Consider the following 14,939-nt stretch of genomic DNA (forward strand, 5'->3'; position numbering starts at 1 on the left):
TATATATATATATATATATATATATAAATATATATAATAGCCCATTCCAATCAAACACCTTGTCATATTTGTTGTCATTCACCAATATACATATACCTTTTAACCCTTATAATGTTTTTATCAATATTTCTATGAGTATTTTTTATTAGATAGTGTGTATATGAGTGTAACACTTTATTTTAAAGTATTTATGTTGTGTTTGTTGTTACTTTCTATGAAGTCCTAACCCTTTACATGAGGTCTTCAGTTATACTAACTCGACAAGTGCAAATTTAAGTTGCTCTTGTGCGGTCACGTTTACTTTCAACTTGTAATATGAGCGCAAGTTAACACAAGCACGATATTGCAATTTCACGCCCATGCTAATGATTGAGCTACTTGTAATCTAGCCCATAGTATATAGTAACAGTAATAAACACAGCAAGTCATTTGATTGATGGTTAAAGAAATAACATAAAGTGGTCTAGATTCAACAAGCTATGACAGAAAGAAATGAGACACGCTTCTCAACGCTGTTTCTCCCTTCTTGATACTAATCTTTAAATTCACTACCCCCTAAAAGTCCCCTCATATTTCACCCACTGATTTAAATTATAGATGGTGGCATTTGTACTGTTTAAAGGACCCTGTTTAAACAACTTTGATTTTTAAATCTCAGCTTAATTTATAGTAAACTGCTACATAAGTGTTTGGAAGAGAGTTGGGGGTGAGAGGGGTCAAATACCCACTGTAATTATCCCCCCTGTTTGAGTCAGTCTCTTGATATTAATAAGCCATTTTTTTTAAAAAGGCTTAAGCAGTTCATGTGTACAAGAATCAGATCTCTTCTGTGCCATTTGATATGATTATGTTTGGGTCATATATATTTATTTATTTGTTTGTTTACTCATATTATGCCCCACTTTCAGGAACATTTTCTGAGGATTACCATGGCCTGTGGTGGTAAATTCTTTCAAGTAACCACTATTTTATTTTTAAATTGATTTCATGTGGGATTTCCAAGATTATCCATGATGAGCAAAGTGAATTTTATAAGGATTCTTTTTTAGTTCCTCAAATGAGGCATGTAGCTTGGCATTTGGATGCATATTAAGATACTTTAACCCCTCAGTTGTCACAGGAGACTTCAACACATTGATACATTATTCTATAGGAGTTCCATGATCCATGTAATGTTCTATTTTTCTGGGAAAGAGGAAACAGCAGTCAGTCTGGACATATGATTAGTAAAATAAAGCAGAATTCTGTATGAATTCTAATGAGCGAGATTATAATTTGGTTTGACTATTCAGCCATGCATGTTTCCCAGCAGACAATAAAGTCCAGACAGGGTGGTCTTACTTCATGGCTTAAAAAATCCCATATAAGAAATATTTATGTATTGCAATTTCTTAGGATAACTACCTATGTGTCATAAGTAAATGTCAGCCTGTGCTTAACTGTGAATAAAGGAAATGGGCAGTTACATGCAGGAAGTGGAAATATAACTGGAGTGTTCCTTCATCACAGTTGTACCTATTCCTGGCATCACAGAAACAATTTTCAAAGCTGAATAAATTATAGTTTGTACATAATGCATAATTTACAGCAGGTTACATGTTGTCTATAGATTTAAATGATGTATTTGAAAGCATTTCAGCTATTTAACTATCATATCTGGTTCTAACTGGACTGGGGCATGATTGGGATTATATTTCTGCACACCTAGAAGGGCAGGCATCCATGTTACACTCCTTCAGCTTCGGTTTCGGCTTCTTGTTTTCAGGATAATAATGACAGTAATGGTCAGGAACGGTCCGATTTAACCGAATATCCACACATTCAGCAGAATTCAACTGATACCCTGAATAAACATATAAACAATAACAATGGTAAGTTTAGATATCAGTCAAAGACAGCAATGTTGATCTATATAGCAAAATATTAAATATATTGCCTAGATTTCAAGTGGAGCACAAATTTATTAGCGCTATCGATCACTAACAATGGCATGCTCAAGATAAATCAATAGCGCTCCCATTCTTGCGCTCATATTACAAGTAAAACTTTTTTGCTCGAGTAGAAGCCTCAAGTGTGCTATATCTGGAGGTCGGATAGCACTAAATCTCCCTCCCTATATACTTCTATTGGGCATGATACAAACACTTATTCAGGCATTCACTTGCGAGCTAAGCTAAGTGCACTAAAGTTGAAGGCGCATTAAAAAATACTTGAAATAGGATTGTTCTTTACTTAAATAATGTCATTATATATATATATTTTTTCATTATTTATATATATATATATATATATATATATATACACACACATATATATCCATAACAGGCCAGAGTGGTGCTAGCATTTAGTTCAAAACATGCAAACAATTGGGCTTAGAATTCCCTGACAAGAAATGCTTTTTTTTAGCACTCTTTCACCAGACTGATCTTAGAGGCAGAAAATTGTGTTTAAAATTTAACTTTTATTGAACAACTTAAAAGATGGGTGAACACGAACAAATTAAAATCCCTATCCTGAGTAATTAGGATGTGCAGATATCAGTGAGCCCCGGTATAAGGCTGTCAGGCCTTTATTACATAAATGTCAAATCGGGACTCGCTGGTTATCGGTAACAAAATCTCTATATATGCGTTTATCCAGTAAAAGTGAGCTATATAATTTGTTGAGACCTCTCTCTCATAATCCTCTAAGTTGTTTAGAATTATACCTTATACTTTCTTGTTCTGTGTGCATATAAAATGTGATCACCAGTAATTGTGTATCATCTGGATATATGTAAAATAATTATTAATGCATGTGAACAAGCCCTGTATATGTTCAGATCCTGTGTATATTCAGGGTAGGTTGACAAGGATTTAGTCTAATGGTACAGCAGTATGTCAGTGAATAAATTGTTACATTTAAGTATATTAATCAGCTGTTAATCGTTATAATTTTTACTAGCTGCAATGGATACTTGACAATGTTACCACTGGTGGGGACATCCTAAAACATTTAATGTGAAAATGGCTTAATGTAGCTTAATGAGTAAAAAAGTGGCCAAATGTTAATCAATTGCTGCATAATTTAGCACAACCCAAGATTTCCACTATCCAAGCCTATCCTAGAAGTTTCATGTATTTTGGAATTCCATAAGGCAAATGAGTGACATTAAGCTTGTTTTTTGGGGAGCTTAATGTGGCTTAACGTACAAAATTGAACTTAGATGTTAACCAATTTCCACCAAACTTACCACAATACATTAATCTATGGATTCAAACATATTCTGAAAATTTCAGAACATTTGATAAAACATACCAAAAGTTATTCACATTTAACAATTTTTTTACAATCCTAAAACATTTAATGTGAGCCGCTTAATGTAAAAAGAGCTTAATGTACCAAAATTCACCTAAACATCGATCAATTGCCTTGAAACTTGGCACAAACTCAGTTTGTCCCTTTCCAAACCTATCCTAGAAGTTTCATGGTATTTGGTTTCCCACAAGGCAAATGAGTGACATTAAGCTTGTTTTTTGGGGAGCTTAATGTGGCTTAACGTACAAAATTGAACTTAGATCTTAACCAATTTCCCCCAAACTTCTCACAATATATTAATCTATCTATTCAAACATATTCTGAAAATTTCAGGAAATTTGTTAAAACATACCAAAAGTTATTCGCATACATTAAGCCATTTTCACATTAAATGTTTTAGGATGTCCCCACTGGTGGTTGGTATATCTCTCTTTTAGTTAGATTACACTAGTGTTACGCTCCACATTTAACGTCTTGTATACAAATTAGCAAATTGTAAATTATTATGCTGCGAAATGGCGCTCTATCTGAGCAGCTGATATATTGCTAATTGTTTGCTGTAAAAAGATTGTTAATGCACATGGAACGGTTTTGTATAAGCTCAGATTCTGTATATATTCAGGGTGAGGTGACAAGGGTTTAGTTTAACGGGACAGCAGTGTGTTGGTGAATAAATTGTTACACTGGGTGTATTTGTCAGCTGTTTACCATTACAATTGTTGCTGACTGCAATAGATACTTAACAGTGTTACCACTGGCTGTTAGTATACCCCGCTTGTAGTTAGATTATACTGTTGTTACATTCCACATTTAACGTTTTGCATATAAATTAGAAAATTGTAAATTGTTATACTGCAGAATGGCGCTCTATCTGAGCAGCTGCTATATTGCTGGTCGTGTGCTATTAACGATTTGCGTGTATCAATTTTTTGTAATTGCGCTCCACCATTCGCAGTCATGCATGCACATTAGCTTGTATGTGCTTGTAATATCATGAGTGGTATTCTCTAACTGTACTAACAGTTTTGCATTAAAAAGTTTTCTTTAAGTAGTCATATTCTTGCCAGTTTACCTAATATATAAGTGTGCAATCAAATAGTGATATTGAAGTTTTTTTCCCCAAATTCAACTATTGCGTCACTTATCCATCTATGTGGTTAGACTTATCCTTCCCACCCTTATATATTTGTGACAAACGTAGAGGTTTTGAGATAGGTCACATAATTTTTAGCATTACTATATCAATTGTTAGCGATTCCCATATATAGAGACTATAATCTTTAAGTTTAGTAAATTATCTCATATTTTGACATCCATTTAGCTCGGATAGTGTATAAATTAAAATAGCAACAGTATATGGGACGCCATCATCCCACACAACCCCCCTGACGCGTTTTGCCTGCTAAGGCTTTATCAAAGGCGGCAGGCTGCCTTGGTTCCAAGTATTTATTTATTTCCTTACTTGGAAGTCCCTCAAGACATAATTGGTTTTTGCCGACTGTCACTTATGTTCGGACAGCCTATTGGGATCAAGCATATAGTCAATGAAGATTTTAAGATGGATTTTCACGTTATTTTCATGTGGTTCATATTTGATTTGAGTTTCTCTATATATGCGTTTATTCGCATCTAAAGGTGGATTAATATATCTCCATGAAATAAAAGAATTACATGTGTGTTAAAATGTTGTGTTGAACATCTTAGTATTATTTGACCAATGTTTCGTTTTTACTGTATAATGATTCACATGTTCTATTTTTTTGTTTTACTAAGTGCACTTCTGTGTATTTGTTGTGTGATATATAGACGTGATTTGTGATGTGTTAGATTTTCAAGATATCTGGACTGGAGCACAGGTGAAATAATCAGCTGATTAGTAAACATGGTTGTTAACCTGCCTGAGGACAGGTTTGAAAACTCCTGACATATATAGAACAATGCTATTTCAAGTATTTATATTCTAAAAAAACATAAATGCTGTTAACGTTGTTTTAAAGGGATATGGTGTATGACAAGGTGTTTGACTGGGAAGTTCTGGGGGTGTATGTGTGTATGTATATATGTGTATATTTGTGTATGTATGTGCATGTACGTGTATATATGTATGTGCACCCATACTTACTGTACCTACACATATATAAATACACACATCTGAGCCCTTCCCAGTCCAACACCATATCCCTTATAAACACTTTTTATACATTTATTTAAATAATAAACATATATTTTATATTTAATATATAAATAATTTTTGTTAATATGTTTTACAATTGTTTTGATAAATTTTATTCTAGTCCTAACACTTTACTTCAAGTCGGGATAATTTTTTATTCAATACTTACTTTATTTTCATTAAGTGCAGTAGTGGAAATATTCAACAGAGGGCCCTGGTGCAAACATTTTATTGGGGTAACTAAGTAGTAAGTAATAGTAATAATATACATGCTTTTCTGTATAATGCTTTGGAATAGAAAGATAAAGCTGGACCTGCACTATTAAAAGGCTGCCTTGCATCAGGATTATACACATTCTGCACACTTGCATTTGAGTCCTGGTACCACTGCACTGGCTGCACCACTGGTAGTTCTGCCCCTGAGTAAGTTATTACTGATCTACTGCCAGGACTGGAAGTGTTATATTGTTCTCATTTATTAATGGATGTTAATTTGCTGATTAAAATTAATTTTGACTTTCCAGGATTGTTCCTTTCTACAAATACACCTGTGAGCGTTGTCTTAATCACCCAGTGAGTATGCATACAATAGTTTTATTCAGGCTAATTTCAATATTAATGTAAACGTAACATTTTGTACACAAACATATTTTAACAAATTTATTTGGGGTCCTTTTTTTAGCATGATAGATGTTTCATATATAATGCTACTAAAATGAATTCCTTTTATGTCACTGTAATTACTATAGGATTGTTATTGCTACATAAATCTGAAACTGGAAATACCCTAAAATCATACTACTAAGACACCTTCTATATTTGTGAGAAAGCTTCCTGGTTATCTATTTCTATGATGATTTTATTACAATGAAACAAAAAAAATGTACATGGGAATTGTTTGAAATCCCATATAAACACAGCTGAAAAATATTAATAAACATGCAAATGCTTAAAGGGACACTAAACCCATTTTTTTTTTCTTTCATGATTCGGATAAAGCATGCAATTTTAAGCAACTTTCTAATTTACTCCTATTATCAATTTTTCTTCATTCTCTTGGTATCTTTATTTGAAAAACAGGAATGAAAGCTTAGGAGTCTCCCATTTTAGGTTCAGCACCTGGGTATCGCTTGTTGATTGGTGGTTAAATGTAGCCACAATTTAGCAAGCGCTATCCAGGGTGCTGAAGCAAAAAAAGGCCAGCTACTAATCTTTCATTTCTGCTTTTTCAAATAAAGATACCAAAAGAACAAAGAAAAAAAATATAGTAGGAGTACATTAGAAAGTTGCTTAAAATTGCATGTTCTATCCGAATCATACAAGAAAAAAAAATTGAGTTAAGTATCTTAAGGACTAGATTACAAGTGGAGCGCTAAATTATAGAGACATTTCTACCACAATGAGAAAGATTGAACACTAAACAATGTAATAAAAAGGGCAAAGCACAAAGTGCTTAAAGGGGCATTCTATTTACCTGTTTGCTTCATCCAAACAATTTAATTTAAAAATGTATTTCAGTTTTTTTTTGTTTTTTTTTAAACTCATGTCCTGTACAGCATAAGCCTGTGTTATTTTGTAATTGTTATGGAAGTGCATCTCTCTCTCCACCAATATAGCAGTGAGGTTGTTCTCATCAGCCCGGGAGGATTAATAGGACGAACACAACCAATACTATAGTGTCAGGTTCACTTTAAATTCAATATAAACAGGTTTTACTTGCAAACATATGTCCAACACTGATAAATGATGCCTGTTCAGATACATGATATAAATAATTTGAGTAAATTTCCTCTTAAAGTATATATTGAAGTTTCATGATTTAGACAGACCATGCAATTTTAATAGATTTTTTCAATGCACTTCTATTATGAAATGTACTTTGCTTATTGGTATCCTCTGTTGAAAAGCATCCATAGGTAGGCTCAGGAAAAGCAATGCACTGATGGGTGCTAGCTGACTCATCAGATATGTTCAGATAGTTCCCAGTAGTGCATTGCTGTTCTAGAGCTGACTTTAACTATGTGTTTATCACCATTTGCAGAAGTTAAACACATAGCTATATGCATGCATTAGTGCAAAAAATGGTTCTGTAACACATTAGATTATTTCCTTTTTGCACTTTTATGTCATATTTAATTGCTGTCCTTTCATAAGATAGTTGGTATATTTGTGCCTATAATGTCCCTATAACTACTAAGGAAGGTTGAGAATGCAAACAACTACATTTGGAAAACATTTATTTTAAGGAGTAGCCCCTTGTGAAACTGCACAATTACTCACCTCCTCCACAGGTTACTGTACACGGAAAGAAGTCTGTCTGTCTCCACTGGTGACTAATAGGCTGGTAGAAAAAAAACTGTACCACACTGTCCTTAGGAGCAACATACCTTATCTGCAGAAATAGCAAGAGGAAAACTTTATTGTGCATTGCAAAAATATTTTTGGACACTGAACTAAAACATCAGATGTAGAATTAACAATAAAAATGTGTGAAATTATTTAATAGCTTCCATGAAATATCCACAAAGACCTTAAGAGTTTTAAGATTTCTTCTCTGCTAGACTTGTGTAATTACTGTTTTTAATTCCTGTATGTTATTCCAGTAAATTTATCCCAGGCAGAACATCATTTCAATGTACATTTTATGGTCTGGCATCCTATGTAAATAGTTCCCTTAATAGAGATCAAAAGCTGTCTGTATTTATATGTTAATACTTTGTTAGCCAGTAAAATGCATGTGTTTTTTTTTAAAAAAACTGTAGAATCAGTTAACTGGTGTGGAAATCATATTCACAATGGGATAATAGTCAGTGCTTACAGAATCATTAAAGCATTTGTCTGGTTGTAGTTAAAAATTCCATTAAATGCCTTAGGTAATATTTTAACTATATATATACTGTATATAGACACACACACATATTATATGGTCAAAATATGTGGAAAACCCTATTAACAGGTGCACCTAGCCATGAAACCTCCATAGGAAAACATTGGCAGTACAATGGGTCATATTGAAGAGCTCAATGACTTTAAACTTGACACTGTCATAGAATGAAATTGGACTGTTCCATTGGACAGTTGGGACTCTAATGTCACAAGGAGGGTTGAGACTTTGGGGCCGATTTATGAAAGTGCGAGCGGACATGATACAATGTAGCGTATCATGTCCGCCGCACATCAATGATAAATATTTAATTGCACAAGCAGTTCTTGTGAACTGCTTGTGCAATGCCGCCCCCTGTAGATTCACAGCTAGCAGCGGGTGTCAATCAGCCCGATCGTATAGGATCGGGCAGATTGATGTCCGCAGCCTCAGAGCAGGTAGACAAGTTATGGAGCAGCGATCTTTAGACCGCTGCTTCATAACTGCTGTTTCCGGCGAGCCTGAAGGCTCGCACAGAAACAGGGGAATCAAGCTCCATTCAGAGCTTGATAATTCGGCCCCTTTGAATTCAAACACTTGGAGACCTTCCGTGAATGCTGTGTTTGGCGATTTAATGGTCAGTTGTGTGATTCTGTTCTCCCTTAACCCGAGTGATTTTGTGAGTGAATAAACCACTTTTATCAAGCTTGATGTCCCCTGATCCATCTGTATTTTTGTACATGAACCTTTTTTACTGAGAGATAAGTTATAGCTCTATAGAGTGTGAATAGACATATTCCACTTTATTTTAAGATTGTTTAAACAGGACTTCACTATCTGTTATTATTTCCCCCTTTTTTCAAGGACTTTAACATCAGGATTCCTGATGATTAAATATCCTTAATCAAGTGCTTTATTGCATTTTTTGTTGTTATTTTTGTAGCAACAGTTTTTTCCCCTTCCTGTTCCAGAACAACTGTGCCCCTGTGCCCAATGCGAGGTCCATGAAAACATGGAGTTAAATATGGAGGAACTCGAGTGGCCTGCACAGAGCCATGACCTCACCCCCAACCCCATTGAACAGCTTTGTGATGTATTGGAAGGCCATTTACCAGCCAGACCTTTTTGTCCAACAACAGTGCCTGATTTTACAAATGCTCTTTTGGCTTTTCCTGTGGAAAGGGGGTACCAACTCCATGTTAATGCCCATAATTTTCGAATGTGATGTCCAACAAGTATGTAAAGGTGTGATGATCAGGTGCCTACATACTTTTGTCCATTTAGAGCATATCCTATAATATAAACGGCCAAGTGTGTTTGTCCGAAGCTGTCACGCGCAGTAGAGACTGCGTGAGGACAAACACACCTGGCCTTCAACAGAGTCTCAGCTCAGACTGACCTGGCATACCGGGTGTGAGGGGGCATGGCGCGGACGGGGCCAGGCATGGCGCGGGTAGGTTGGCTGGGTCGGATGTGACACGGGAGGGGCGGGCCGGGCGCGACACGGACGGGGGCCGTGTGACTACGGACGTGAGAGAGCTCAAAAGAGGGGGGATAGAGAGAGAGCAAGAGGGGGGATAGAGAGAGCAAAAGAGAGGGAGAGAGACAGCAAAAGAGAGGGGAAAGGGGAGAGGGAGGGCAAAAGAAAAAGGAGAAAGAGACAGTAAAACAGAGGGGGGAGAAAGGGGAGAGAGAGAGAGAGAGAGAGAGAGAGAGCAAAAGAAAGGGGGAGAGAGAGCAAAAGAGAGGGGGAGAGAGAGCAAAAGAGGAGAGAGAGAGAGAACGCAAAAGAGAGCGGGGAAGAGAGGGGGGAGAGAGATTGATAATAAATGGCTTCAGCCAAACACTAACCATGAGTGAAAGAAAAGTTTTTGTGTTATTATTCATAATGGCCAAGAAATCATAAATTCTGCCAGGGTATGTATTATGAGCACAGCTGTATATATATATAATATATATATATATATATATATATATATATATATATATATATATATATATATATATATATATATATATATATATAATATATAATTTCCACATCTATACTACTAGTGTGTCCCTACAGGTGACAAAAGTAATATTACCAAAACAGGAAGCAATAAATCAGGGCTTTAACAAATTCAAGTAGCCAGAGCTGCTAAAATATACTGCTGGTGTTGTGGCACAGATGTGACAGGTAGGAGAGCAGTCACAGAATCTGGCAAGTGACAGGATGGTGGCCCCACAGAATCTGACAAAGGATCAGTACTTCTATCTTGCTTCCTCCTTGTCACACTCTGTGTGACGAACAGTGTCAAGTTCTAACCCCCACCCCCTCATCCCACCCTCACCACAGTGCTATTTGAGTGGAGTGGCTGCCTTGCAATATTTTAGCGCTGTTTGCTCAAAACAGGTGATGGTCTCTCCCTCCCACTTGCTAACTGCTCTGCCAGCCCCCACACCGCAACAGTGCTAGTAACTTCCTTTTTACAGGCCTGCATGTGTCACGGGCCTCCAGCTTACCTCCCACCTTATCACTTATTCTGTCTGTACATAGTCGTACAGCGTTACATAGTCCCCACCCTCCCAGTGGTGTTATTTTAGCTGAGCAGAGTGACACTGACTGAGTGAGTCAAACTATTGCTGTTGCGCAGGGGACCGGTAGTTGCCTTAGCCTAAAACAAGCAAATGTGCGATGCATGCTTGCTGGCGCGGCACTGCCCCATTGCCTTTATCTATTGGAGCAGTGAGCGGCTGCTCCCGACCACCTCAGCTGACAGCTGCGCAGTCAGTGCTCAGCTCACATAGAATTACATGATGTAATAAGTAAAATCGGCAAATGCCTGAATGAGTCGTTGCTAGGCTGATTGAGCCTGTCAGTCTGTGTGCAGTGCTGCTTGCTGGCGGCTCTGCCGCTGCGCTCCCTCACAAGTGACTTGAGTCAGAACTGCTCTAGTCTCCACACACTGTCTGCAGCTGCCCGGCCCCAGCCTCTGCCGGCCCTATGGCCCACCGGGATTTTTCCCAGTATCCCGGCGGCCCATTCCGGCCCTGATATTAAGAATCGTTTCTTGTATCCTGTTTTTGCTCTTTGTTGTAATGTTTTACAACCTCAATAAAAAATTATGGAAAAGAAAATGTAATTCTTACAATTTAAAATACATAGAAATTAATTCCTGATTAGAGGTTGGATTGCAAAAAAAAAAAAAGGCAATCAAATGCAGCTTTCTGGTAGCAATTTCTAAAGACATTAAAGGGACAGTGTACAGTAAATATTTATTTTTCCTTAATGTGTTTCCAATTACTTGTTATGCCAGCAGCAGAGTATAAAATGTAAGATAAATTGTTTCTTTATTTTTACATGAAATAGCTGGTTTTGTTAAAGAGACAGTCTAGTCAAAATTTAGATAGGGCATGTCATTTTAAACAACCTTCCAATTTACTTTTACCATCAAATTAACTTTTTTATCTTGGTATTCTTGGTTGAAAGCTAAACCTAAGTAGGCTCAAATGCTAATTTCTAAGTCCTTGAAGGCTGCCTCTCATCTGAAAGCATTTAACAGTTTTTACAGCTAGAGGTAGTTAGTTCATGTGTGCCATATAGATAACATTGTGCTCACGCCCATGGAGTTATTTATTAGAGGTCACTGATTGACTAAAATGCAAGTCTGTCAAAAGAACTGAAATAAGGGGGCAGTCTGCAGAGGCTTAGATACAAGGTAATCACAGAGGTAAAATGCAAAAAAACATAACCGTGTTGGTTATGCAAAACTGGTAAATGGGTGATAAATAAAGGGATTATCTATCTTTTAAACAATAAAAATGCTGGAATAGAAGGTCCCTTTAATTAAAACCACACCCCATTAAGGCCTAGATTAACAGTGGAGCAAAACATTTTTATTGCTCTTTAGTGCCAACTGTGCTGAAGGTAAATCAATAGCGCTTTCATGTTAGTGCTCGTATATCAAGTTGAAAGTAAAATGAGTCCAAGCGAAAGACTGAGGCGCACTAAAATCTGAAGGTTGCATCTCGCGACCACGCTAACTCCTTCTCTCAATAGACTTCTATGGGGATCGCTAAAAAAGCCTTTTCTTTCTATCACTGACTTGCTAACCCAAAGTTGCGCTACGCCAACTGCGCTAAAGCCAAAGGTGTGTTAGGAATTATTCAAATACCTATATTCTTCACTTAGAAGAAAATGTTATTTTTATTTTTAAAAATATATTTAAATATCTGTATGTAAAATATATAATTATAATTATATGTTTATATATATATATATATATATATATATATATATATATATATATATACCGTGTATATATATATATATATATATATATATATATATATATATATATATATATTGACATATATTGTATATACAGATAAATATGGAAAAATATATTTAAAAATTAAAAAAACATTTTCTCCTAAGTGAAGAAAATAGGAATTTCAAGTATTTGTATAAAAAAGAACAACATAAAAACATATCACAATTATTTAAAAATGATAGTGCATGTTTCAAGGTATTTGACTGGGAAGGCCTCAAAAGTATATACAGGTGAAACTCGAAAAATTAGAATATCGTGCAAAAGTTAATTTATTTCACTAATGCAACTTAAAAGGTGAAACTAATATATGAGATAGACTCATTACATGCAAAGCAAGATAGTTCAAGCCGTGATTTGTCATAATTGCGATGATTATGGCTTACAGCTCATGAAAACCCCAAATCCACAATCTCAGAAAATTAGAATATTACATGCAATCAATAAAACAAGGATTGTACATAGAACAATATCGGACCTCTGAAAAGTATAAGCATGCATACTGTATGTACTCAGTACTTGCGGCTAGATTACGGGTTCTGTGTTAAGGGGTCCTAACGCTGCTTTTTATCTAACGCTGGTATTACGAGTCAGGCAGGAAAGGGTCTACAGCTCACTTTCTTTCCGCGACTCGAGGCTACCGCAAATAACCTTACGTCAATTGCATATCCTATGTTTTCTATGGGATTTGGCTAATGCTGGTATTACGAGTCTTGGAGAAAGTGAGCAGTAGAGCCTCTACCGACAAGACTCCAACCGCCAAAAAAAAGTCAGTAGTTAAGAGTTTTATGGTCTAACGCCGGAAAATACAGCTCTTAACTACTGTGCTACAAAGTACACTAACACTCATAAACTACCTATGAACCCCTAAACCGAGGCCCCCCCACATCGCAAACACTATAATACATTTTTTTAACCCATAATCTCCTGCTCCGGACACCGCCGCAACCTACATTATATACCCCTAATCTGCTGCCCCTAACATCGCTGACACCTATATTATATTTATTACCCCCTAATCTGCCCCCCCCCAATGTCGCCGCCACCTACCTACACTTATTAACCCCTAATCTGCCGAAAGGACCTCGCCGCCACTATAATAAATGTATTAACCCCTAAACCGCCGCACTCCCGCCTCGCAAACACTATAATAAATTTTATTAACCCCTAATCTGCCCTCCCTAACATCGCTGCCACCTACCTACAATTATTAACCCCTAATCTCCCGCCCCCAACGTCGCCGCTACTATAATAAAGTTATGAACCCCTAAACCTAAGTCTAACCCTAACACCCCCCGAACTTAAATATAATTTAAATTCAACGAAATAAATTTACTATCATTAAATAAATTAATTCTATTTAAAACTAAATACTTACCTATAAAATAACCCCTAATATAGCTACAATATAATGTTTACATTGTAGCTATTTTAGGATTTATATTTATTTTACAGGCAACTTTGTATTTATTTTAACTAGGTACAATAGCTATTAAATAGTTAATAACTATTTAATAGCTACCTAGTTAAAATAATTACAAAATTACCTGTAAAATAAATCCTAACCTAAGTTACAAATACACCTAACACTACACTATCAATAAATTAATTAAATAAATTAACTACAATTATCTAAACTAAAATACAATTAAATAAACTAAACTACATCCGATCGGGGCAGAAGAGGTCCTCCAAGCGGCAGATGTCTTCATCCAAGCGGCATCTTCAATCTTCAATCAACCGGAGCGGAGCGGAGCCATCTTGAATCCATCCGACGTGGAGGCATCCTCTCCGAACGATGTCCTAAGTCCGAATGAAGGTTTCTTTAAATGACATCATCCAAGATGGCGTCCCTCGAATTCCGATTAGCTGATAGGATTCTATCAGCCAATCGGAATTATGGTAGGAAAAATTACATCAGCCAATCGGATTGAACTTCAATCCGATTGGCTGATTGGATGAGCCAATAGAACGCAAGGTCAATTATAGTGGCTCATCCAATCAGCCAATCGGATTTTTCCTAACTTAATTCCGATTGGCTGATAGAATCCTATCAGCCAATCGGAATTTGAGGGACTCCATCTTGGATGACGTCATTTAAAGGAACCTTCATTCGGACTTAGGACATCGTACAAAGAGGATGGCTCCGCGTCGGATGGATTCAAGATGGCTCCGCTCCGTTTGATTGAAGACTGAAGATGCCTCTTGGATGAAGACATCTGCCACTTGGAGGACCTCTTCTGCCCCGATCGGATGAAGACTTCTGCCGCTCCGGATGTCCACTTCTGGCCCA

At 36.4% G+C, this 14,939-nt stretch overlaps 1 protein-coding gene across 1 annotated transcript in view; it reads right to left on the reverse strand.

Moving 5' to 3' along the window:
- LOC128664505 (ADAMTS-like protein 3) overlaps nucleotides 1-14,939 on the reverse strand; it is a gene marked incomplete at its 5' end in the record, with an annotated part of 417,110 nt that overhangs the window by 283,567 nt on the left and 118,604 nt on the right. The window contains 2 exons of the mRNA XM_053719326.1: nucleotides 1,705-1,843; nucleotides 7,751-7,862. Coding sequence (XP_053575301.1) covers nucleotides 1,705-1,843; nucleotides 7,751-7,862 — 251 coding nt within the window. The remainder of the gene's footprint in view (nucleotides 1-1,704; nucleotides 1,844-7,750; nucleotides 7,863-14,939) is intronic.

This window comes from Bombina bombina, chromosome 6 (assembly GCF_027579735.1).
Source record: "Bombina bombina isolate aBomBom1 chromosome 6, aBomBom1.pri, whole genome shotgun sequence".
NCBI lineage: Eukaryota > Metazoa > Chordata > Amphibia > Anura > Bombinatoridae > Bombina > Bombina bombina.